The 26,911-nt window shown below is 41.4% G+C and overlaps 1 protein-coding gene across 6 annotated transcripts; it reads left to right on the forward strand.

Moving 5' to 3' along the window:
• Window positions 1-960: 960 nt before the first annotated feature.
• Window positions 961-26,911, forward strand: LOC308063786 (toll-like receptor 2 type-2). 6 transcript variants are annotated; one of them, XM_080387228.1, is made up of 6 exons: window positions 961-1,212; window positions 1,446-1,618; window positions 3,940-4,026; window positions 4,352-4,434; window positions 6,560-8,939; window positions 13,092-19,942. In XM_080387228.1, the coding sequence occupies exon 5, from the start codon at window positions 6,568-6,570 to the stop codon at window positions 8,917-8,919; it is 2,352 nt and encodes a 783-aa protein (XP_080243354.1). In that variant the 5' UTR covers window positions 961-1,212; window positions 1,446-1,618; window positions 3,940-4,026; window positions 4,352-4,434; window positions 6,560-6,567; the 3' UTR covers window positions 8,920-8,939; window positions 13,092-19,942. The 6 variants fall into 6 exon arrangements, 3 of the variants coding, with proteins under 3 accessions (XP_080243354.1, XP_080243353.1, XP_080243352.1); XR_013928079.1 differs by lacking the exon at window positions 4,352-4,434 and adding an exon at window positions 26,417-26,911 and having other exon boundaries at window positions 966-1,212; window positions 13,092-22,056; XR_013928080.1 differs by lacking the exon at window positions 4,352-4,434 and having other exon boundaries at window positions 966-1,212; window positions 13,092-19,628; window positions 19,785-19,942.

Raw genomic sequence — 26,911 nt, forward strand, 5'->3', positions numbered from 1 at the left:
AAAAAAAAAACCCTGAGGATTTACATTAAAATAAATTCTAACATTCTGTACAGCACACAAAAAGACAGTATCTTGAATATGTACTTCTGTTCACGAGTCTGTTGTTCTGGCTAGTTATACCATGGTCCATACCACCATGCATGGACTGGCATTCACTCGGCACCTGTGAAGGAATCATCCTGGCACCTTGTACAACGGTGGTGAAATACAGAGGCATTAAATCACTGGTGGTTTGATTGGTAGTTGTTTCCTTAGGCTTCTTTCTCCCTGTGAATGCTCATTTCTGCCTCCATGGCCACCACCACATTCCCCTCTATCTCCCCACAGATAGAGCTGAAGCCTTCTATTTGTCGGGTGTGAGGCTGTGTTTCTAGTGAGCGGGCCAGGTGGTGTTGCAGGCTGGCTCGCTTCTTGTTTACGCTCTTCCCTTTGCACAGCACATTGCAGTAATTATTGGGCTGTGCACCCCTCGCGGCTCTGCTTAGCTTCCTTTATAACCAGTGAAGAAAATCGCACTGATAAAAGGCAGTTCATCTTTCTGCTTCAGTATGAGGTATCTCCTAGAACATGTCTTGCTCTTCACCAATTACAAAGGGAATCTAGATGAGCAGGTAGATACAGATGTTTAAATTTAAGATAGCTGGTCCCTCTCTGAGTGCCTGGAGTCACAGCTGTTGTGGGTTTCTTGTGTTTTAGAGGTTCTTGTGGCAACCTGGAATTGTCTCTGAGGGGATAAAGTTAGGTGTGGGTTTCTCTAACTCGGCAATTCTATATTCCCCTTTGCTTGTGTGGCTGCAGCTTAAGTACAGGAGAACCTAAATTAATCTTGATTCACCTTCCGACATGCAATTATTTCGTGGTGAAATACCAAAGCTTTGGCATATGGGCTGAGTGAGTATTTGAAAAATGGGAAAATTTGCTTATACACACACAAGTCTGTATGTTGGTATATATGTACACACTCATATGTATGTATACCTCTGTACATGCTTATAGATGTGTATATATACACACTCCTGTATGTATGTGTATATGTAAATATGCACACGAGCTGATAGTTTCCGTGGGTGTAGCCTGCAAACACCACTTTCAGTTCCACTTTCCTGTGCTACCAGTATCTGTAGGGTTAGTCCAAAGCCTGCTACAAAAGAATTTTTCTGCTCACGCCCTTGGAGAAGAATAGCTCATGGGCTAACCAAAGCTGAACTCCAGGTAAGTGAGGAGCGAACCATCTGACAGCAAACACTGAGCACTGATAAAACACATTAAGAGACCACAAGAGGTAAGGGAGAAATACGTCTTGCTGGTCATTCCAAAGGGAGGGTCAGAGAGAGAGGCAGTAGCAGCCTTGGCTTTCACACATTACGCTCATCACTGACTCAGGCTTTTACGGGTTGGCACATTTAAAAGAACCGATAGCGTTACAGCTCTCTTATGCCAATCAGATCCCCCAGGCGGGAATCCCCCTGCTACATTGCCAGGACGGAGGGGCGAAGCGGGAAGGAACCAGCAGCATGAGAGGAAGCTGGCTAGAGAACAATCAGCAAAAGAGATGAAACACGACTGTGCAGGCACCAGAGCTGGAGCTGGCACCCACGGGAGTCTTTTCCGTACAGAGGTGAGTTTGCGGGTTGGTGAATGCTCTAGGCATGGGAAGAGAGAGTGGAGCCGCAACACCAGAGTAAGAAGCAAGGAGGGAGCACTGGGAAGAGGCTATCTCATCTCTGCCACGGAGTCCTCCTCTGCGTGGGGGGTTCAGGGTGCTTGGGGCTGCTGGGCAGGGGCCAGCTCCTGCAGGAGTACAGGGTGGGGAGGGATTCCTGGCTTCCAGCAGAAGTGGAACAGGCAGGTGCAATCACAGGCAGCTGGTAGGGCTGCATGGCCGGCAGGCAGCAAAAGGAAGGCTCACCAGGAGAGCCAAGACATGCTGATGGGAGCAATGTCCTTCAGGAAATGGGAGAGAGGAAAGCATCAAATGAAAAAGAGACAAGCTGGGTCAGACTGTGCCGTTTCTGCTATTTTCCTTATGGGAGGGTGCCTTGTATGTTCTTTGTCCTGTTTATATGTTGCCCCACTTGTGTGTTGATACCTGCTGCCCAGGGAAGGCTGGACATGAAGGTGGGCTCTGTTTGCTCGAGGAATTCAACCAGGAAAGAGCTCACTGAAAAATGGTCTCAAGGCAGCGGGATCAGCTATCTCCTCACCTAACTCTGCCTTGTTGCACATCCTCTGTGTTGGAAATAAGAAGAGGCATGCCTATGGATGTGCGTGTGTGTGTATACACATGCATACCATTAAGGCAACACTCTGGCCAAGGGGCCAGTGGCATCCTGGGGTGCATTAGGAGGAGCGTGGCCAGCAGGTCGAGGGAGGTTGTCCTGCCCCTCTACCTGCCCCCTGGTGAGGCCACACCTGGCGTACTGGGTCCAGTTCTGGGCTCCCCAGGTCAAGAGAGACAGGGAACTGCTGGGGAGGGCCCAGCGGAGGCTGCGAGGGCGATGGGGGGACCGGGGCATCCCCCTTACGGGGAAGGGCTGAGGGAGCTGGGCCTGCTCAGCCTGGAGAAGGCTGAGAGGGGTCTCATCCCTGTCTACACATACCTTAAGGGCGAGTGTCCAGAGGACGGGGCCAGGCTCCTTTCAGAGGTGCCCAGCGACAGGACAAGGGGCAATGGGCACAAACTGAAACACAAAAAGTTCCATCTGAATATGAAGAAGAATGTCTCCACTTGAGGGTGACAGAGCCCTGGGACAGGCTGCCCAGGGAGGCTGTGGCATCTCCTTCTCTGGAGACATTCAAAACCCACCTGGATGCAATTCTGTGCGACCTTCTCTGGGTGAACCTGCTTTAGCAGGGGGTTGGACCAGGTGGTCTCTAGATGTCTCTTCCAACCCTGAACGTTCTTTGATTCTGTGATAACTGGGACATATGTAACACACACACAACCAAGTGCAAAGCAGCAACTTTCCCCAGTCTGCCTGTGGGTTGATGCCTTCACCAACCAGTGACCCTCCCACTGCAGACTCTGTAGCACTGCTCAGATTTACCAGGGCTCATCTAGCTTGATAGCGCTCCCCAACCTAGAATCAATTTGCACACTGTTGGTGTGCTTTATTTTAGTGGTTACATTAGCCTTTAACATTTGTTAGCATTTCTAGAACCTCATTCGGTTGGCACTTGTGGTTTTATTTAAGAATATGCACATATTTCCTCGAATACTTCTACTTGCCTGGGCCAAGGAAGATAGTCTGAACATGTCTGATGGCTCAGACCCTTTGTCCATAACCCAGAAACACTTTAAATGTGTAGTTTGTCACAGCATCTTATGGTATAAGGGCATCTGTGCAAGTTTCTGTATTTTTAGCTGCATTTCAATTTGTGTGTGGCTTTTTTTCTTCCCAGTGCAACAGGGAAAAGTGATTCCTTGGTAGAACAATGATATTCTGGACTGGGGCTGTGTTTCTGAGTGGGTGTAGAGAGGTCTGAAAAAAACTTTGTAAGTCAGGATCTTAAGCTGAATTATTAGACAGGAATGGGAAGTGGAAGAGAATGGGTGGAAATGCATGAGGTTGGGAATGGGATTTCCCCGAGTGTCTGCTCACGTTACAGATGAGCAAAAAAAAAACTTGAGAAAGATGCTCAGGGAAGTGACAATAAAGAAAAGCATCCTATATCACCAGACGGGGTTCAGTCCTGCGTTCCCTGGTTGGTTTCAGGTTGGTAAGGTGGGGAGCCATTAGGCTCAGCTGGTATTGCCTGCACAGTACCTGCCTGGTTCCTTTCTTGCTGCCAATTTTTCATCTGTAAATAATCTACCTATAGCTAGATTTTGATTGGCCAGGTTGCCTGGTTGTTTCTTTTTCCAACATTAAGCATTTGGATGGCAATTTAAAAAATACCACTTAAATTTGTTGCTTGTGAAACTCATCTTTCTCCTAGCTTTGCTCCTGTGGCCTGCAGCACTGTTACCCATCCGGACTCGCAAGGCCAAAAAAGCCCCACAAAAAAGCCTCAGCTGGACAGCAGGTGAGTGTAACTACAGATCACAGTTCTTCGGGTGGGATTCACATGGACATATATCTAGGTATCTAAACTGTGGTGCTCCATTTTAAGTCAATGAGGTCATTTCTCTTGGAGTCATCACATCTTAGTGTGGGTGTCCAAGAGACATGACGTGAAATGCCCCTGAAAGTTGTTATTTCTCTCCATTGACTTTGGAGGACATGATGGGTGACAGCTAAGTTGTGGGCATCTAAAGACAGGGGAGAGGACTGTGTCCTTCAAGATCCAAAGCTCTATGTCAGAGAAAGAGATTAAAGGAAAGTAACACAAAATGTCAAAGTGTTTCTAGTCCTTCAGGTGGGAAGAGATGGAATCATTGAAAAAATAATCCACAACTTTTCCTCATTTCCTTATATGCCCAAACAATCTCAGGTAATTCTGCCACTTTTGAATAATTTTAAGCAATTTTGGCTAAACATAATGCAACTAGAAGGGTAGGACTTTTTTGTTATGAACTTGTCTGTGTGGGTGAGCTATTGTAAAATTAATTAAGAGTATGAAATCAAAGTACAGTAGCTTTTCTGCACAGAATCTTAATGGGATGACTGAAGGAGAAAGAACTTAGTGGTACTTAGTGAGCCAATCTAACCCAACTAACCTGATACAGAGCCCACAATGATCTTTGGGAATCTGTTCATTGGCCATCTTGGGACTGGTTCACTCTTTTCACCCTTGGTAAAATACCTACTGGGGGTGTGTGTGTGCGATTTGTGACACACTGGAGAAAGTTATATTTTAAAAGTGTATAAACAACAACAAAAAAAGGGGGGTTATAATTCAATATGTAATGCAGGTTTTGAAGGGAAAACAGCCCTCTCGGGTTTCAAGAGTTGTTTTTCCAACTCCTCAGAGGGGCAGATGAACTAAAGTCACCTTGCTGGGAGTAAGGATGGGCTGGATATTGCAGCGAGCTCTGCAACACAGAAAGCCACATCAAATCAGTACTATAAAAGGCACAACTGTGGGAAGAAAGAGAAGTGACACAGGATCCACAGCTGTGTGACTTCTCTTGAATAATTTCAGTCCAGAAGATGAGGAACAGGCTGTGGGGCTAGAAAAAGCTGATCTCATCTGCGGGAGGCTCCAAAAGCCTCTGCTCTTCCTTGTGACTTGGCCTAACCATCTCTGTCACAGAGACCCAAAGCAGAAAAAGTAACTGGCAGAGGAAAAGAGTGTGGCAGTAAAAAGGAGGAGCCAAGAGTCAGTAGGTTACAATGGTCAGTTTTCCCTCCTTTTAGCTTCATTAGCCAGTATCAGACTGATGGCAACATGATAATGATGGCCTACACAGACATCCAGGCAAATATTTATTTCCCTGCTGCTAGCACATTTACAAACAAAATAGCCAAAGGCAGATAAAATGAGGAAAGGGACTGAAACATATAAGCCCTCTTCTCCCTGTTGTCAGAACTGAGATATGATTGAAATGAGTATTAAATGTGAATGTCCTTATCTCCCATGAGACGCTGACTCTTCTTGATGTAACCAGGATTTGAAACACATATAGGAGACTCTGTAGTAAAAAAAGAATAATATTCACAGATCCAGAAGAAAAAGACCTAATGCAGGGCTGGGGCGTGGGAGGAGTGGTGTATAGGGACTATTTAATAATCAGGTGAAGAATCAGATTTAGTAATAGTGTTGTGATTATTCAGATGTTTAACTGAATCCGAAAAAGATTTGTGCAACTTTTAACTGATTTATCCTCCCCTCTGCCCTGGTGAGGCCACACCTGGAGTACTGGGTCCAGCTCTGGGCTCCCCAGGTCAAGAGAGACAGGGAACTGCTGGAGAGGACCCAGCGGAGGCTGCGAGGGCGATGAGGGGACCGGGGCATCCCCCTTACGGGGAAGGGCTGAGGGAGCTGGGCCTGCTCAGCCTGGAGAAGGCTGAGAGGGGTCTCATCCCTGTCTACACATACCTTAAGGGCGAGTGTCCAGAGGACGGGGCCAGGCTCTTTTCAGAGGTGCCCAGCGACAGGACAAGGGGCAACGGGCACAAACTGCAGCACAGGCAGTTCCGTCTGCGCATGAGGGAAAACGTCTTTACCTTGGGGGTGACAGAGCGCTGGGACAGGCTGCCCAGGGAGGCTGTGGCGTCTCCTTCTCTGGAAATATTCAAAAACCGCCTAGAAGCAATTCTGTGCGACCTGCTCTGGGTGAACCTGTTTTAGCAGGGGGATGGACCAGGTGATCTCCAGAGGGCCCTTCCAACCCTGACCGTTCTGTGATACTGTGATTTGATAGTCCTCATTTCAAAATCTGAAACCACAGGGAAAAAAAAAGAGTAAATTCAATCTATGTAGCTTTTAACAAATTATTCTGGAATACTTGTATACTAATCTGTTTCATCTCTGAACAGTGTTAAATACAAATATATTTATAGTGCCGTCAACAGTACAGAACAGTAAAGGTTATGTTTTTGATATATCCAAAATGTACCTTCTTCAAAACTAACTACTCATCTTACATTTGCTCTGAATGTATCTCATATTTTAGGCAAAATAATGATGACACGCATTTGGCAAGTGTGGGCTATCTACATAATCTTCGCTGCAAACCTCTCTGAAGAGCAAGTGCTGAAGCAGGCTTGTCCTTCATGCGGTGCCACTGAGGTTTGCAACTGCTCTGCCAGGGGCTTGGACTTCATTCCCCCAGGGCTCACGGGCAAAATCGCAGTGTTAAACCTGGCCCACAACAGGATAAAGCGCATCCAGTCCCAGGACCTGCAGCAGGCTGTGAACCTGAGAGCCCTGCTGCTGCAGTCCAACAACATCAGCTCCATAGATGTGGACTCGTTCCGCTCCCTCGGGAAACTGGAGCTCTTGGACTTGTCAAATAACAGCTTGGCTTACTTGTACCCTGCGTGGTTTGGGCAGCTTTTTTCGCTCCAGCACCTCCACCTTCAAGGGAATTCCTACAGAGACCTGGGGGAAAGCTCCCCCTTCTCTAGCCTGAGAAACCTGAGCTCTCTCCGCCTGGGCAACCCCTGGTTCTCCACAATAAGGCAAGGGAACTTTGAGGGCATTGCACTTCTTGACAAACTGTGGATTGATGGTGGCAACCTCAGTCAGTACGAGCCGGGAAGTTTGAAATCGTTTAAGAAGATAAATCACATGATCATAAACACAAGAAGTATTAATGTATTCTCAGCAATTGTCACGGACCTTCTCCACTCTGTCACTTGGTTAGAAGTGAGAAAAATAGCATTTAGTATACCTGCTGAAATTCACCTGTTGAAAGTCATGTCATCTTCTTTTGCAAAGAAAATTTCTTTTAAACAGACCTTATTAACAGATGCTACTGTGCCTGATATTGTCAGCATTTTAGCAGACATGCCAAAATTAGTGGAGTTAGAGATTATAGACTGCAGACTCTTGGGTACTGGACGATGGGAAGCACAAATTCTAGCAAACCAGTCACAGACTTTAAGAGTTCTGACAATAGAGAAATTATCTATAGAAGAATTTTATTTGTTTACAGATCTCCATACTGTGGAAGGTCTATTATCTCTTGTTACGAAACTAACAGTTGAAAATACTAAGGTGTTTTTGGTACCGTGCCAGCTTTCAAAACATCTTCTGTCATTACAGTATCTTGACCTTAGTGCAAATTTGCTTGGAGACCCGAGTTTGGAGCATTCAGCCTGTAAGGGTGGTTGGCCCTCATTGCAAACTTTAAATCTAAGTCAGAATTCACTCAGTGACTTAGAAATCACAAGTAAAAGTTTGTCTCATCTAAGAAACCTAATTCTCTTAGACATTAGTCAAAATAATTTTGGTGAGATGCCAGACGTATGTGAATGGCCAGAAAACCTGAAATATTTGAATCTCTCCAGCACTCAAATATCTGAGGTCACCGCTTGCATTCCCCCAACGCTGGAAGTTCTGGACGTTAGCGCTAACAACCTGAGGGGGTTTGAACTGCAACTGCCTTTTCTCAAAGAGCTGTACCTCACCAAAAACCAGCTGAAGACCTTGCCTGGTGCCATATCCATTCCGAACTTAGTGGTTATGTCAGTCAGAGGAAACAAGCTCAACGGTTTGTCCAAGGAAGAGTTTGTGTCCTTCAAGAAAATGGAGCTGCTGGATGCCAGCGACAACAGCTTCATCTGTTCCTGTGAATTCCTCTCCTTCATCCACCACCAGGCCGAGATAGCCCAGGTGCTGGTGGGGTGGCCAGATGAGTACATCTGTGACTCTCCGCTGGCCGTGAGAGGGGCACAGGTTGGAGCTGTGCACCTCTCCCTGATGGAGTGCCACAGGTCCCTCGTGGTGTCGTTGATCTGCGCCGTGGTCTTCCTGGTCATCCTCGTGCTCGTGGCTGCGGGCTACAAGTACCACGCGGTCTGGTACCTGCGAATGACCTGGGCATGGCTCCAAGCCAAGCGGAAGCCCAAGCGAGCCCCGCCAAAGGACATCTGCTACGACGCTTTTGTCTCCTACAGCGAGAATGACTCCGACTGGGTGGAAAACATCATGGTGCGGGAGCTGGAGCAGGCCTGCCCCCCGTTCCGGCTCTGCCTTCATAAGCGGGACTTTGTGCCTGGGAAGTGGATTGTGGACAACATCATTGACTCCATCGAGAAGAGCCACAAGACACTCTTTGTGCTGTCCGAGCACTTTGTGCAGAGCGAGTGGTGCAAATACGAGCTGGACTTCTCGCACTTCCGCCTCTTTGACGAGAACAACGATGCGGCGATTCTCGTCCTCCTGGAGCCCATCCAGAGCAAAGCAATTCCCAGGAGGTTCTGCAAGCTGCGCAAGATCATGAACACAAAGACCTACCTAGAATGGCCTCTTGAAGAAGATCGGCAGGAGATGTTTTGGTTTAATCTGAAAATAGCTCTGAAATCCTAGAAAGGGATATTAAAGAATGAGTATGTATCAAATGTTCTCTGGATTTGTTTCTCTTACCTGTTTGTCCCATCACCTACCTGTATCTCTAGAATAGAAAGCTGAGCTACTGTAAATTCTATTATTTGCTCTGTGATTATTCTCTTTGGGTCATGAATTGTTGTATTGGTTTGGGTTGGAATTAAGTTTCTTCTTAGTTTCTCCTGTGGTGCTGTGGTTTGGATTTGTGACCAGTGTTGATAACAGGGGGATATTTTAGTTATTTCTGAACAGTGCTTACACAGCATCAAGGCCTTGTGTGTTTCTCTTGCTGTCCTGCCAGCGAGTAGGCTGAAGACGTATGATAATTTGGAAGGAGACACAGCTGGAAGAGCTGATCCCAGCTGACCAAAGGGATGTCCTATACCATATAACATCATGCTCGGCAACAAAAGCTGTGTGAAAGAAAGAGGAAAGGAGAATGTTTGCAGTTATGGTGTTTGTCTTCCCAGGTAACTGTTAGGCATGATAGAGCCCTGCTCTCATGGAAACAGCCGAACACCTGCCTGCTGGCAGGAAGCAGTGAATGAATCCCTGAATTCCTTGTTTTGCTTTACTTGCCTGTGGCTCTTGCTTTACCTGTTGAACTGTCTTAATCTCAGCCCAGTGAGTGAGTGGCTCTGCGGTGCTGGGCTGCTTTCCGGGGTTAAACCACAATTGTCTACACACATTAATCAGCAGTGTTAGCAAAAGCTGTTTTATTTAAATATTAAATGGTGAAAAGTTGTTTAGATATACAGCTATGTAGTTTATCCATCTTTATCTATACAGCTATGTAGTTTATCCGTCTTTATCCTTGCAAAAGCTTTAGGAGAGAGCCTGCCTTAGCCAAGGGGTTTTCTGCATTCTTTGGATAAACCACTTCTAATCAAATGCAATAAAAGTCAGTTTACGCAGCAAGGGTTTTTGTCCTAGCTCTCCTAGTTAGTGGATCTAAGGACTGATTCTCAGCAGTATTTCTCAATCACTGTCAGTTAAATGTTCAGATCTCCTGAGGATTGTGGCTGCAAGGCTTAATGTAAAAATGCACTTTCACATTGCAATTCTGGCTGTTGTTCCATAGATGTTCTACGGCAAAACAATTTTCTTGTTGAAAGATCTAGGGAGGTTGATGTCTGTCTAGTTTCAGTGTACTCTGTGTGGGAATAGATGCTTCAGAGTGGTGCCCAAATACTATTCTGACTTGCTCAAATGGAGTTTAAGCTATTCTCAGCTAGAACGTGAGAAACACGACTATATATGTAGTCTTTGAATTCTACACCATATTCCTCTCTCCGATCAACAGTCTTAGCACAGGCACAAAAAAGGATGTTTCCTACCTCTTTGCTCTCTCTGTAAATGCAGTCCACAAAACCAGAGGGAGTAGAGAGCATCCCACCTCAGACATTGTGTTTGCTATCAGCTGGGGCCATGTTTTCTCAAGATTACCAGGACAAGGCCTCTGATTGCTGAAAAAGTGGAATAAACGGGAGACATTGGCACCAGGCTCTTCCTCCAGAGATGACTTAAAAAGAAAGGTTATCTTGGGTGATTCCTGCCTTGCAGAAAATTTCAGATGAACCCTAAGAGCTTGAATGTGGTAGGCCAGAGGGACCACTAACTTCTGGATCGGTTCAGGACTTATGCACAGGGTAGAACATTTCAGAAGCATGTACAGAAGCAGCAGACATGTACAGAAGCAGTCCTTAGGCGCCTTCACATGGAAATGCCTACAGCATTTGGCTGCATCTCTGATGAGATTATGTCCAAGTTATTGTTTTTATTGTTGTGTTTTGGTCTTGGGCATCTAACATGTACAAAATCTCTGTTCAAACACCTCAATATTTGTAATTGAGTTGTAATTGAGTCTTAACTCACATCTAGCTTCCTGTTGTGTTACTGCTTTTAGGAAATTCTTCTCCGCACAGCCAATGTGTCAGTGATAGCAGAAGTCTCCCTGTCCTTTGTTAGCCATTGAAAAAGCTGAGGACAAACAATTAGGCAACTCTGACAGTGTAACACCGATGAACGATTTATTTATGTGCATTTTTGCATATATGAACGCAGACATAACACATTATAAGAATTATTAACTTTGCTACTTCATCCAAGCAAAGCCACCTTCACCCATGTACTTAAATTTGCTCTTTCTTTCATTTACTTAATGCTTTTAAAATTGCATCGTTTCCTATTTTTATCATTTAAACCTTACCTTCATTGGTAGCTGGCTTCATGCAACCTCTGCTTTATTCTCACATATATATTAAAGCATAAATTAAGCTGACCTGTATTTCTGATTTCTAATAACAGAGGTTCTTAAAATACTGACCATATTTCATTTGAGTTCAAAAGCTACTTCAGCTAGGCTAATTACCTTTTTAGACCAGCTTCTCTGATTCCTAAGCAGAACTACCTGTTCTTGCATAAACATGCTGCATTTCAGTTCCTCACAGTGTGGCCGGGGTGGTATGGACGTCAAATATTCCACCACTAAGCAGCAAGACTTATGTATCTCTTTTGATCTGGGTTTTGTTTTGTTTTGTTTTTTTAAACCAATAGCAACATACACAATTGGTGGTTAGAGATTGTAACTTCATCCCCCTGTGTTTGAGGAGCTGGTTATTGGAAGGTGGGCCTTTTGAGCACAGTGACAGTAAGTCAAAAAGAACTTACTACAGGATTATTTTCTACCAAGCACACCATAAACATTACCATAGTTAGAGCTTTTTGTAAATGGCCATTTGAAAATGCACGAGTTACGATACAACAGCTCTTCAAAGAGGTGAGAGAAAAAACCTAACAGTAATCTTGTATTACCTTAGTTTAACCAAACGAACAAACTATTGGGGTGCCATTCTTCAGAATTTGCTGTATACAAAGCCATTATTTGACTTAAATTCCTCCTTGTCTCCTGCACAATTTTCTGTAGTCAGAATTTCAACTAGAAGCTGCTACCAGTATATTTAATAACGAAACAATCTTAAAATACTTATTTTCCTTTTTTTTTTTAGAGTCTAGTCATTCTCAGAAATAAGCTTGGGTTGTTGTTTTTGGTTTTTTTTCCTAGCACAGGCTTCCCATTAAAGGCAGCAATTTCTTTTAATTCTTACTTTGAGAAAGTAAAAAACCACTTTAATAGCCTACTGTACAGTTGAAGAGGCACTATCCTGTAAAAGTGTGTATAGCAGAACCAGAGTTCAACCAACTGCTATTTTCTCTAGTCTTTTAAAATTAAGTACAGGATATATATTTTTGTAGACAAGTAAATATCCAATGTTTTGCATTCACACCAGTAATCTGAGTCCTATTCTAGACTTGGTAATTAATGCCTTGGACAATACCTGTAACAACTGATTGCCAAACCACCAGATAACAGAGCCGGGCGAAAAGACGTCCACACAAAATGTGTGTGTTCCCACCTAATCTGTTGTTAAGGAAACTGCAGAGAAAATGCAACAATAGGTAAATCTTGGTGTTTTTCTTAGCCAGGCTCAAAGAAAGAGTATTGAGTTAAAATTATGAAATGCCTTTTCAACTTCTCTAATTCACTTCCTTTTTATAGGGATAAGGTTCAAATTAAATATCCTCCCCCAAATGGTTAAAATAAGCTTCAAAAAAGTAAGCCAAACTTGGCTTAGACTCAAATAGGTTTCTACAGGTGCAGCAGCAGATCTTTTATTTCATTTGCTAAAGTAAAAATTTTGTTTACTAACCACCGATAGAAAGGGGAAAAACCAGCACTTGCTCTGAAAGTGGATTATATCAGTTTTGTTATTTCATTAAAGAGCAAAATTGACTGCATCGTGTTTCTAAAACTGTGATTTACATTCTTTAAAATGTTCCTCTCATTATAAAAATGATTTCAGGATGTCATCAAATCAAGAAGGAAAATACATATGCACTTCTCTTTTCCTAGCTTGCTTGGGGTCTTAGATAAGATAAAGCCAAACAGAACTATCATATTTCCTAAATATAAATGTTCCTTAATAATAATTGGGTTTCAATTTATTTAATGTAGCCATCTCATCCCTCCACTGCAGATCAAAACAAGAATTAGTAAGTAATCAGGCTATGGTTTAGAAAAGCCAAATCAAAAGCATACTTGTTAGGGAGAGGGTATGGGTTACTTAACATCCTCTCCACGTCATCTTTCTCAGGGCAGTATGGGCAAGTCTGGTTCTTGCCAACAATGCACCAACCACAGATGGATGAAACTTCATGAAACCCAGTCTAAGGTGTACTGTTCAGGAATCTTTCAAATATAAACAAGGCCCAGTGCTTACATCTGCAAACTTGGTCAAACCAGCAACAGGTAATTTTAATGGCTGATTATGGATAATGCCTTTTCTTATAACCGAGCAGTTTCAAGTGACTTAAAACATTTTGAATATTGAGATTTATTTTAAAAGTTGAGTCCAATGTCCTGAACATCCACATTGGTATTCATATTTTCCAGCTTACAAGAAGCAAGGATACTTTTATGAACTACAGAAGGGGGTGATCAGTAACATTGTTCCAGGACGTACGTGACACCTTTCATTTTAGTTTCTGGAATGCAAAATACTGAGCTGTTTGGTACCCCAAACTATGAGGCATTGGCTCTTCTGTCAGACTGTAGAGTATCTTAGTGCCACCGTTTGAGAATGGCTCCACATCTGCCTTGAAACTACCCAGCAAACACAGCCTCAGGCACAGCTGGAGGAAATCCTCTGCTGTATGTGGGAGCTTGCATTAGCAGACCTGAGCAATGGGGCAGTATCCTGGCTAGCACAGCGCCAGGCACAGCCACCTAGGCTGTGCACAACGTGCCTGGAAGGTGCACTTAGGCCTGAAACTGTAGGGTTATGGCCACTCTTGCATCAGTTTGTCAAAAAGCTGTGCGGCCTCAGCTTATGTCATAGAACTGAAATGTATTTCACGGTCCTATTTTTACTTATGTGCTGTTGTTTCTGAATGTGGTTTTGGTTCCTTTTTTTCTTGATATTTATTGCCGTTGCTTTTTCTTTTTTTTTTAATGCGGCACGAAACAGGAGAAAACAACAATTCCATAATTACATGGAAAGAATACACATGATTACAGGACAGCTGGTAGGTATTTTCAATGATCCCTTCTTCTTTTATATCCACAAAAATTTTCTGCCTGCGGACTGTGCAGATGTCATTGGACAAATCTCTTTTTGGTATGCCACTGGTGGTATAAAACTGTCAAGATCAAGTTTACAGGGAAAAAAACGTCAAAGAACAACAAAATATTTGCTTATAGTCAAGGATGCATAAACACATTTTAAGTGCTGTCAAAGATAAGGACAGCATGAAAATGGCTGCAGTGGTCTTAGTTTACTAGTGCCGGGATGCACAGTTAACAAGAAATAATTAAAATCTTATTGCTGATGCAAGAACTTTAGTAACCCTCTGCTTGACTTTAAGTAACTGGGATATAAGAGAATTGTGCTGAGATGATCACTTTATCTGGAAAGGGAAGATAAGAGCTATAAAAAGGAAAGGGCAAGAAGAGGCTTTTGGGGGAAGTAAAAAGCTTGTCTTCCTATGGCAATTAGGAAAATTACGTAGCCTTTTGTACATAGGGACCTGCCTGTTAGAAACCCCAGATCAGGCCCTGGCATATGTCACTGGCTGCTACTTCAGTAAGACTATTCTTCTAACCATAACATTGAACAAGGGAGTTCAACAGATTGTCCATGGCACAAAAACAGGTCTCTTCAAGGAAAAGCAAGGTTACTTTACTGCAAGAGTATCCAGTAGACTTTATTCTCATGAACTCAGGGGCACAAGAGCTTCACGAGCTCACTTCCAGTCCTTACAAGCAGTATTCAGGATGACGATGCCCAGCACTGACACCAATGGTGGAAGCCATGTAGTCAGAACAGATCCCTGCAAAGTGTCTTCCCATCACTCTAAAGTACAGTCTGTTAAAAAGCTGTGTCACAGCAAAATCAATGGAATCAACAGACTCGATTCTGTCATAAAAATCACAAGAGCACTTGGGCGAGTCTGTTCTTGACCAAAATGCCAGAATAAAATAGCAATGAGTTTTTTACTTCAGTGAGCTCCTGCTTCCTTCAAACTTCAGGTTTAGTTTCATTTTCTTTTGCAGCAGCAGACACCTTCATACTTGACAGCAAGATATGTTGAAAGCAGGCTATGAACTGCTTTTGGTGCCACAGCTACTCAGCTTTGTTACAGCAAGGCCAAGCTGACAGTTTCTTCTAGAAAGGGACTTTGCTTAGAGTCTTATTATTATAGAGAACAATTAGATACATTTCATTGTTTTGCAGAAGCAACAAGATCAGCCAAATCTCAATAAGGTGTAAGAGACCAGTCAAAGAAATGTTAAGTAATGTAGCTAAAAGCCCACTGTCCTCCTGAATACAAATTCCTTGTAATAAAATCTTCGCTAAATTGGAGCAAGTAGTATTTAACCCCCTACCCCAAAACGCCCCCAACCCAAAATAGTCTGCAAAAATGTTAATATCTGCTGTCATATCTCTGAGACTGTATGTGTTACAGGTCTTGGGAGACTTAAACCTGGCTACCAAATACTCGTAATACCAGAGCTTCTCAGCATTAAAAAGGACTTGTCGTTTCTGCTGCCACAGGGCACAAAGTAAGAACCTTTAAAATAGATTCAACAAATATCACAGTTATATCTTTAAAATACACTGGTGAGGGAGTTCAGCTGGTTAAATAAAATACCTGAACAGAATAAATCTTCACATTATTGGTAATACAAAACTGTTAAGTTTCTGCCAAGAACTTTCCATCAGAGTTATGTACTTCTTGGTTAATCAACTATGCAATATACGGGCAATAAATCAGACACTTAAGGGAGCAGATGCATTATGTAGTTGATCTACACAATCTTGAGGAATCCCTGGAATTTCTGGTCAGATGATGCCTCACAGAATCCAGCACAGTAGTTCTGACTGGAATACCAGTCAGAGAGAAAGCTTGGAAAAGCATAAAGAAAATGCAAATTCTACCCATGCAAAAATTCTAGCTGGATTAAGAGGTTAGGTCAAGAATCATCTGGACATACAGTATTGCCTTTGGCAACAGTCAAAATAAAAAGAGAAAATCCTAGCAACTTTATAGCCTGGTAGAGCGGGAAATGGTAATTATCAGAGATTATTATAATGTGGTTTTGATATGAATGTGCTTATCTATTTTTACCCTTCATGTCAAGCCTTTTTATGTCTCATATCCTTCAGGTACATAAATGAAGGACTGCAGGTTAACTCAGCAGTTAAATTAGGGGATTAAACAAGAGAAGACAGTGGCTGTATGAAGTTTAAGGGGTTTCCCCTCCTCTCTTCACACCACAAACTAAGTTGCAAAATGACTAAATATCAAACTTCACACCAACTTTGCAGTAATGAAAATAAAGAAGTAAGAGAACCTACAGCTATGCAACATAAAAGAGATTTCACGTGTTGAGGTGGGTGGTGAAGAGGCCAGCCTAGAGCAATCTCACTACAAACAAATTAAAATCTATCAAATAGAGAATCGTAACAGTTGCCAATCCCAGTTTTACCTGAAGATACCCACCTTAAGAACATGTTAAATCCAAACAGGGTAAATATTATGGCTAGATAACCCACAATTCCAATCACATAACTCAGTTTATAGATCAGGAGAAGCCATTTGTAGACCAACCTGCAGAAAAGAGAAAAGAGATTGCTTAAGACCTTGCATATTTTGCAGAGTGGTACAAAATGCCACATATGTAGCTTCTACTGAAGTATTTGTATAAATTAAATGGAAGTTTTACACTTCTGTATTTCTCCCTTACTTAAAGGTGAATTTGATTTATAATACAGGAAAAAGTACAGGAAAAAAACCCAAACCTTTTCGGTTTGCTTCAGTCTTCACAAGAAATGCTAATTGTAAACAGATGCCTAACATAATTAAAACTAACAGTTGGGAATTGTGAAGAAGGGAGAGAGACATAGGCCAGAGCAGGCCAAGAACAGGTAAAATACAACTAAGGTAAGTCAGATACAGTCAATTCAGTATACCACCAATGAAATTTATCTAAAATACTTGAAACCTAGCAGAAGCAACCTCTGACCCATTAATAGCTGTCTTTGTGAGTCTAGGGTGGAGAGGCAGAGTTTCAGAAGGCTGGAGAAGGAAGAATTACAGACCTCTCTTTATGGAAGCTGAGGGAGCTCTAAGGAATAAATTCAAACTATTTGGTATATATACCAAATTGAGCTCTTCAGGCTCAGTCACACCTGGAATGACTGCTGATGGTAAGGGTCTGCAAAATGAAAAACAAAGATGGAACTGATGGAATGAATTTAATTTTAACTCTTGTTTAATTATTTTTCATTTGCATGCCATGTTTGATAAACAGTGGTTTAGAGGAACTTACTCACATTGCAGTTGGAAGATTACTTCAAATGTAACTGTTAATCACACTCTTTGTAATCTGTGAAGATTTGTTCCAGGAAATTCTTATTTGCTTTTCTCCTTCTACAGGTTTCCTATAAGAAACAATACAAAAAAAACCCAACAAAACAGCAAACCAAAAAAGGCAAAACCAACAAAAAAGGACATACTGTGGTGTTCTTCCCAAGGGAGGTTTGTGGGTTGCTCTGAAAGTGATTTGAATGGCAATAACTGAGAGCACTCCCCACATGGACAGGATCTCCACCAGTAAGGTCTGACAGTGAAATAAAGAGGAACGACCCACATCTGCAGCAGTGTGACCAACTTGGCCAAACTGAGACAGAAATTTCCAAGTAACGACATCCTATGGCTCCATTTTGCATGGTTAGGTTTGATTAACAGATCGCCAAACTGTAAAACTCGTACAAAAAAAATGTGACTTGTGCAGCATCTGACACAGGAGAGCCTTTGACCCTAGAGTACAATGTTAGTCTGCCTTGCACCCTGTAAATAATTAATAATCCCAGTGTAGTAAATGGTTATAACACTGAGATACAATTCATCAGACTCCCACATCCAATCCTCAAAAAACTAAACTGCCTATTCATAGAATTAATGTTACTGAAAAAAACATTAAGGTTTGTTTTCTAGCTCAAATTGTATATGGTGACTGCAGGACTAAATCTTTGGGAGCAGCTTTCTGAAACTGGTGGAGGCAGTTTGGCCTTTAAGCCTTAGAAGTGCTTTTACAAACTTTTAGAAAGGCACATTTGGCTGCGTTAGTTTGGGATGCCACTCAGTTACACAAACACAGCACCAAAAGTTTTTCTTGAAAACTCTTCCTACAGCACAACAAAATGCTGTGGCTTGAACTTTTGAACCTTTTTTTCTAAATGAAATTATTTCAAACTTAGTATGTATATTTGCTTGAATTGCCCACAGTGATGAAATATTCTACTTCTTTTCCAACAAACAAATATGTGAAACCCACTGAAGAGTCAAAAGCCCTGTAACGTCAGTTCTCTCCGTGATTACATCAATGAACTGTGGATTTGGAATTGTGGAAGCCTAATGATGACAAAGATAAAGCAGGACTGACTTTAATACATGTTTGTAGAGTTAGCTCCTGCATTTTTACAGAAAGGTTATGTCCTGGTTTCATCTGGGATAGAGTTAATTTTCTTCTTATTAGCTGGTGCAGTGTTTTAGATTTGGTGTGAGAACACTGCTGACAGCACACGGATGGGTTTGTTTGTTGCTGGGTGAGGGTTATACTGAGTCCAGGACTTTTCAGTTTCTCAGTCCCTGCCAGCGAGAGGGCTGGAGGGGCACGGGGAACTGGGAGGGGACACAGCCAGGGCAGCTGACCCAAACTAGCCAAAGGGATATTGCATGCCATGGGATGTCACACTTTGTGTATAAACTGGGGAGCATCGGTCAGGGTGAGCTGACCATTGCTTGGGGACTGGCTGGGCATCGGTCAGCAGGCAGTTGTGTTGTGCATCACTTGTTTTTCTTTCCTCCCTTCCCTTTGGATTTCATTCCTCTCCCTCTCTCCCTCCTTTTCATTATAACTGTTATTGTTGTTATTATTGTTGCTCTTTCATTTTTATTTTATTTCAATTATTGAATTGTTCGTATCTCAACCCTTGAGTTTCACATTCCATCCTGATTCTCCTCTCCATCCCTCTGGGTGAGAAGGGAGTGATGAGTGGCTGCATGGCATTTAATTACCACCAGGGTTAAACCATGACAGGTTACTAAAAATAAAGAAAAATAAATCTAAGGGGAGATGATTTTCAAATTTTTGTTTGATTTGGGGCAGGGGGATTTTTTTAAAAGCAAACAAAAAGCACAATCCATCTAGAGTAAAAAGCTATTTCTATGGAAGAAGAATCTCCTTCCTTGATCCAAGAAGTAGAATTCTGAAGGAATGTGTGTTTCTCCCCGTAAAACCTAACACAGTTTTGCCACAGATTTCAGTTGAAGCAGGACTGGATTATGATTCTTCTAAGAAAAAAAAAACTTAGAAAAGACTGCCCGAAACCCCAGAAAGCATATAACTATTGAGCAAACCGGTATTTCACAATGTAGGTTTAAATATATTAACAGATAGAAACTCCTGTAAAATCATTACCACACAGCATCATTAGATCACATCACTGATGCATTTCACCACCTGAAATTTACAGGACCTGCTTGTGACCTTTACAAGTCGGCTGCTTGTGACCATAAAAATGACAGCTCCTTCCATGCTGCACAACCCTTCTGGCATGCTGCAGGTCAGTGGTCCACACACATCCCTGAACATGGAGCCTGAGGTCTCCTGGCCTTCACCAGAAGCCACCAAAGGCTCCTTGTTGCCTGCCTGCCTTGCTAGTCAGACATGATCCTCCTCCAATGCACTTACGTGCTGTGCATTGCTTTTTTTTCAGTAGACTGAAAGTAAAGTCTGAAGTGACAAAGCCCAAACTGAACAGGCATGCATCTTTGGTAAAGTAGTTACTTTCTAATACAAACCTGTAACAGAACTTTGTTATCATGTTAGCTGTAAAATAAAATGCTAATTAAATAAAAAAACAGTATCACAACCTTTGCTCTGGGGATGCTGTTATCAGATCAATTGGTATATATTGTTTGCAGTAATTGTTTCAAATTTTCTTATTGATTTTTATGTCTTCCAGGTTGTGAATTTTAATACTATTAGCCTCTACATGAAATGTATTAGTGTTTTGTCATTTAAATGAGGAAAAAGATAGGAATCAAGTTATGCAGATGAAACTCCCAGTATTGATTTATTATTAATACTGAAAGGTCACCATCTGGACAATTCCATAAAATAATACATCTGTATTGCTGCTAAATGGGAGCTTTAACATCTGGATCATATTATTCCAAATTTTCCTCATCCACCCATCATAGCAAGAGGAATTTCCTGACAAATCAGATTGCTGCCCAAAGGTAAAATGTTTTTCTCATTACCGTACTTTAAATGAGCTCAAAAAGACCTAGAAGTGAAGTCAGCATCAGCATCATAGACAACTTTCCCATTGTCTAATTATGCAGATTAAATAGGTCATACAAGCACCGAGTGAAAAATGTCCATCTGTCCTCTGCTTCCCTCACAATGCTCCCACTACTCCGAGCGAGTAAGAATGCCTATCACCAGCAATTTCAGCAGAAGAGCATTATTCCGCTATCCTTTCCATCTTATAGCATATGGTGAAAACTGCATACATAAAGAAAATAACTGTAATAATTAGATTTATTGTGAGGGACTGACCTTACCAGAACTTGTTAACTTGGCAATGCAAGCTAACTGACTCTTTAAAAATCTAGTTCCTTTTGATGTGGACATATTCAAATACTCAAAAACATATGCATGGAAGAAATAATAAATCAGCTGTTTGGGGTTTTTTTAAGGTTTAAATAATGTGCTTATACTTTGATAGTACATTGGAAACTGGCAGGGATTTCTCTATTAAGTAAATCAACCAACCTTATTTTCAAGATTTGCCTCATTACTTAGGTATAGAAATAAATGCTGTCATAACTATGCTGCTTCATTTTTCAACTGTATTCCAAAGTAAGTTCTCATTACATGACTGTCACATAGTACAAGGTACACAATCAGTAAAATGGGCAACCACCTATGGGACTAGATGTAAAGCTTTTGTTTTTGAGATTGTTCGGAGACCATGACAAATCTGCCTTTTTATCTCAGATATTTTAAGACTTCTGTTATGCAAGAGGAGAAAAATTTTGTCCACATATATAATATTTCTTTAACTTTCATCAATAGACAGCTTCTGACAGCAAGCAAATTGCATTATAGGAATCAGCTGAGTACCAGGATAGTATATATAGGAATCAGCTGATGGTGAGAATTTCCTTTGGGAAAATACAGAGTCAAAGCACTAATAAGCTTTTCCCTTCCTTCTCCATTTGATATGCTAGACTGCTGCCTTTATGTTGAGAAAAATGAATAAGATAGGCTAGGACAAGGCAGGAATGGTTTTTCAAGGATGTTAATTCTCTGACTGGGATTCTTTGTTGCCACCTTGCATCCCAGAGCACATACTACAGTTGCAAGCACATCTTACTGGGTTAGAGGAGTGCAAAGTTTGTGAGTGAAATGGAGAATTGAGAGCATTATCTGAAGACAGATACAAGCCTATTGAAAAATCAGATTTTTACAATGTGAACTGGCAGAACACAGGCTCCACATTTATTTTTTTAAATTTCAAATAACAATAATAAAATTCTCAAAAGTAACTGAAAAATTATCATTTTCTTTAATCTGCTTCCTCATCATATGGGAGTTAACCCCAAACTGTCAGCAACGATCTAGAAAAATAACCACCCACAGTTGTCAGTAGCCTACATTTTATTTCAGGCTAAGACTTACTAGAAAAAACCTACTCCTTATCCCCGCCCCCTCGTGCTAGGATAACACCCCTGTTACTCTATACGTAGCCATCTGGTGAAGGGTAATCTCTTCCCTCTTGCCAAAATTATCTACAGCTGAGCCTTGGTTGCTTTGCTGCAACTTTTTTGCTCTGGCCTCTTTGAAATAGGAGCTTTCCTAGTATGCCCGGCTTTTTTTTTTTTTTTTTTTTTCCCCTCCCCCAGGAGATATTTTACATTCTTGATAAGCCTGGATAAGGCTCTTTTGGAAGATACATGCTGTTGCTGTTTCTCTTGCATCTAGTAAGTAGTAGCTGCTTTTTTACTTTTTTTTTTCTCTTTTTTTTCTTTTTGAGCAAGCTAATGAATGCCCTTTCCATTTAGGGCTGATTTTATGCTCCCTTGGACCTTCATTTCCTTTTTCTTTCAAAAAGAAACCAAACTTTTCTTCCTTACATGTTTGCAAAGCACTTTGAAGGGGGGGGGGGGGTGGGAGTCAATGACTGCAATCCTTTGTTTTATTTCTACTAACAGGACTGTGCAATTCCCTCTGAGCTCTTACTATGTCTAAGAATTGCGTAAGCATCCAAAGCAGGGATGTATATGTGCAAACACCCACCATGACCTCGAAGAATCAGACAGAAAGGTTTGCCTGATGCTGCCTTCCAAGCCATGATATGTAATGGAGGGCTGGCTACTTGTTTCTTTGATTTCTTGGGACAGAAAATAGGAGAAAGAAAAAAAAAAAAGCAGTTTTTGAGCAAAGAACTGGAGCCTCCCATTGAAAATAATGTGTTCTACCTCTTCATCCAATTTCTCTTCTCTTTTGCTCCTAAAGATGCAAGCGTGTTGTTACAGGCAGGGAAAGTGTTTGGTTTCTTTTCTTCAGTATTAGATACTGCTGCGCATAACCTACCTGTATGTGAACTACACAGGCATAAACCAAAAGGTCAAAAGCTGGACAGCAAGGAAGAGAAATGCATAAGCAAGCAAAAGTAGAGGGCTCTTTTCTTTTTAGTGAGCATGTGGCTTTTTTTTTCAAATTTTGACTTATTTAAATGTTTCCTACCAAATCAAACAAAAATGATATGCACGTGAACACAAGCATAATAACTGCCACCTGGAAGAACTGTAATGCAGAAGTCTAGACCTGCCTGTACTTAGGGAAGCAGTAGATCTTGTTGTTTATTTTTATGTTAAATGGACAATTTCCTGTATGCATTAACGAAGTAGTTTAAATCCTAAATGTGACTATCTACAGTTTTTGCTCCTAAATCAGAAGGTTTCTTTAGCTAATATAACAATGTGTACTAGTTATTTTTCATATGTCTTGGGTAAGGATCTCATTAATCATTCTACTTTGTATCAACGTTTGTCCTATTTGTTACCCTTTAAAGCACAGTGGATCAGATTTTGGCAGTTACTATGCTGACAGAAATTTCTAACTTTAACTTTGCTGCATGACATACTTTTAAAGAAAGCAAGCTAATGCAATGAGATCAACAATATGTTCAAAAACTGTATAAAACTATCTGGATATGAAACATTAAAGCAATTAATACACAAACTTGGAAGTTGCTTTGACAAACACTCTTGTTACCTAACATGGAATAAATGCAATATCCATCTACTGGCAGAGATACACTGTAAGTAGCATTCACTATCGTAAAGTAACTTCATACACAGATAGGTGGTAGGTGTGAGAAAACATTCCTCTCCCAACTAAAGAGAGCATGAAGCGGAACAGCCAAAAAGTGCAAAGTGAGTTTCTCATTCTCAGTGCAAATGTCAGCTTCTGGTGCTACTATTTTTACTGAAAGAGGCTCTGTTTCTGTTCCTCTTTTACTGGAGAAGGAGGTCTTGCTGCTGCCACGCAGCTATGCACTGAAAATTGAGGCCCCAACGTGTTTCTAGTGCAGATGGTCTTGGGGTTTTTTTTTTGTTTTGTTTTGAAATGCACTGCAAAACTCAAAAAAAAAATAATCACAGTCTTACTAAAGTGTTGCAATGGCTGTAGTTGTACTGGAGCCTCCCTAAATTAGACTAAATGCATTTAAAAGTACTTTTTTTCCATATTGGCTATGTAGGTGTGACTGGCTACCGTAAACAAATAGTTGGGAATGAAGCTTCAGTTGCTGAAGACTAAGCTAAACAAGTAACAAGACTGTAAGAGGTGTAGGCGACTGGCATTTTTGACAGAGGTTAGGCCTACGTAGTACGTGTCAGCTTTAAGTACTGCTAAGGAGGATAACACCAAAGCAACAGAGTGCAAGCTTTTTAGATTCCCACAGGTTTTCCCAGTCAGATAGGGACTTTCCAAGCTGCTTATCATTGCATGCATACTTAGAATTCAGGTGTGTATCAGCACTGATTCAATACCAGTCTCATGCAAAATATTTTCAATGGAAAACAAAGACATGGACAGTGTGAGTGACTTAGTCACTTCAGTATTGTGTTCTTTAGTCTAAAGGTCTGTTGAAATCAATAAGACAAAAACTAATAGAAAAAATACTTGAAAAGCCTGAACTGAGATGCTGACATGAGCATAAAATTATTGAATCATACAGCAGAACTGGTCTAGAAGAGAAGTTAAAGAGAACATAATGGTAAAGCAATATTGTATATGATTATGCTATACGTGCTCAGGTATTGTGTGTGCTCAAGGTCAGGATTGTGTGTTTCTAAAGGTAGAGAATTAGTGACATGAATCTAAAATCCTCAGGGAGCTGTGCTACCTATGATTTCATTAGACACTTCACCTGTATATATGCTGCCATGAGAAACATCTCATCACTGCTCCTAAAGCTGTAAAGTATAGCTGAAGAGCCTGTTTCACAACCTCTGTATTGCAATTTTATGCCACTGTGAAACTCCACTAACAGTAAAGCTGTCATAGATAAGGCTGGTTTTATATCCCATACTAAAACAGTTTCTGTAAATTGTATCAAGGTTTTGTTCTTTAGCGTTTAACAGACCTGTCACATCAGGAGGTATGATGCTTTAGAGTCTGAAGAGCAATTGTCAAAACATAAAGTATTGATTGTGACAGTTATTGATGCTACTACTATTAAGAAGTTCACTTACCAAAAACTGGATTTCAATCTACGAATGGCTTAGGGCACTCAACAGCTGATGAAGATGGGAAAACTAAGCAGCTGCTTGTGTGCTTAAAATTCTGCCTGTCCGAAACATCTGTGTAATCCCCATTATCTGTTTAACACTCACTTAAAACTCACATTGCTTTTTAAGAGCTGTCCCTTTCTGAGATGCCTAACTTTTTTTTTTTTTTTTTACCTATTGAATAGGGAGGTCAGGGGTGGAAATCATGTCACTCTAGTTTTCTCAGGTTTTCAGAAAAGTCTGTGGTAGGGGAAAGGAAGTGAGCTGAAGCACCATAAGCCCCAGTTTTATCACCTTAACCACAAGACAAGCTTTCTCACTAATTAGGCTTGTGCATGAGTAACTTGATGAATAGAGGTCTTGGATTCATTCAGTAAACCCTCTGTGGTGTTACTTTAGCTGGATAAGGGTAGTGACTTTGTTCTCCTACCTAGTCCATTATTAGACAGTTGTTTGAAAACTCAAAGCCTTTTCCTTAAAAGCCTTCACCTGCTAAAAACTGACTATAGTATCAGTATGCATACACAGAAAATAAAATACAAGTTGCTTCTTCTTCCTACATAAAAGCTATTCTTCACCTGATCAAAAGCCATGGCTTGCTGTTTTCCACAGAGGCTCGGTCGTCTAGGTGTAAACACTTAGGAGTATGTCATGACTCCCAACTGTTAGTTGAGAAAGATGATGTCTTAACCACTACAGCTCCAAACCTGCTGTCTTTCTGACAAGCTATTCACATTGCACCATCGACAGTGTCTTTGCTTCCACTGAACAAGCAGGATTTGGGCAACAAGCAAGGTTGCAATAAGAACAGGAACCATCTCCATTTGCATTGATTCAGAGCCATGGTGCTTCCCATGCATTTCCAGAGTTGCAAACAGAAAAGAAAATTTGCGTGCTATTAAAAAAAGAAAAAAAAAAAGTCTAGATTGATTTGTTATACCTAAAGGGGACAGTAAGCCTATGTACTGAGAGATACTTTATGAGGAAATAGGTTAGTGTTGTTATGCACGAAGGTAGAAGGTAACAAACCAGGTGACAATACTTGGTCTTTGTAATTAGAGCTATTATCCTGAAAAAGGAAATGTGTAGTAAAGTAATGGGCAGACAGTTGTCTTTTTTTTCTTTTCTTTTTCTAGTAACTTGGTCCTGAACATTAATATAGCCACAAATACATACTGCTTATAAACTTTGAGCAGGCATTTCATAACCATGGATCTGAGCCCCACGTAATCTGCTAGCCCAAGGTAAATGCAAACACAGAAGAGGGCTTAAACCCATTTCAGCTTCCTTCCCTATAAAGTGAGAAATGTAGCTGGTATATATCTTCCTTCTAGGGGTAATAAAAGTGTCTTTGAGCCCCTAAGGAAGGAGGGGATTGTCTTGGAGTTATAAATCAGCCTCCTTCATAACCAAAGCTGAGTGAGCTTCTGTGTTAGAGATCATGCCCATGTAGTAAGAATCTTGATCTTCATCTGTGCTTGACTCAAATTAACTTGGATGTTAGTTTTCCTCTGACCTGGAGCTTTCTGGGCCTACATTTCAGGACTCAACAGCACCTCCTGGCCTCTAGATCTGTGTATGCACTGAGTGTACCCCAACTTAACCCTGAAACAAAGTTATAGAGACAGACATGCACTGTCTCCCTTCCCCTTCCATGCTCTGGTCCCTGAGGGGAGAACCACTGTGCGTATGGGCTGGAAGGCAGCAGCAGCATATTCTGGTTGACACCTACCATGGATGATATGTGGATTGAGACCTTGTGTCATGGTGGCTGATGAGCAGCATCTACTCTGTCCAGACACAGCCAGTGTTACACCAGTAGGGATCCAGATTTGGGCAAGGAAGTATGCAAAAGCCCAAAGCCGTTCTTTGTTGCTATCACTTGCTATCCCATGTTGGGCAAACTTAGAATTCAGTTAAACCTTTTGACTTTGCAGAAAAGTGGATATAGGTTTAAAACACGTGGTTCTTTCTACCCCTTCTTCAGAAGCAAATGTGCAACATAGCCATGCTTTTTTTACATTTAAAAAGAAATGGC

Source organism: Falco punctatus, assembly GCF_963210335.1.
Source record: "Falco punctatus genome assembly, chromosome: 1".
Classification (NCBI taxonomy): Eukaryota; Metazoa; Chordata; class Aves; order Falconiformes; family Falconidae; genus Falco; species Falco punctatus.

Coding starts and splice junctions, on each gene's coding strand:
- LOC308063786 (XM_080387228.1), top strand. CDS start 6,568: ATGATGACACGCATTTGGCAAGTGTGGGCTATCTACATAATCTTCGCT.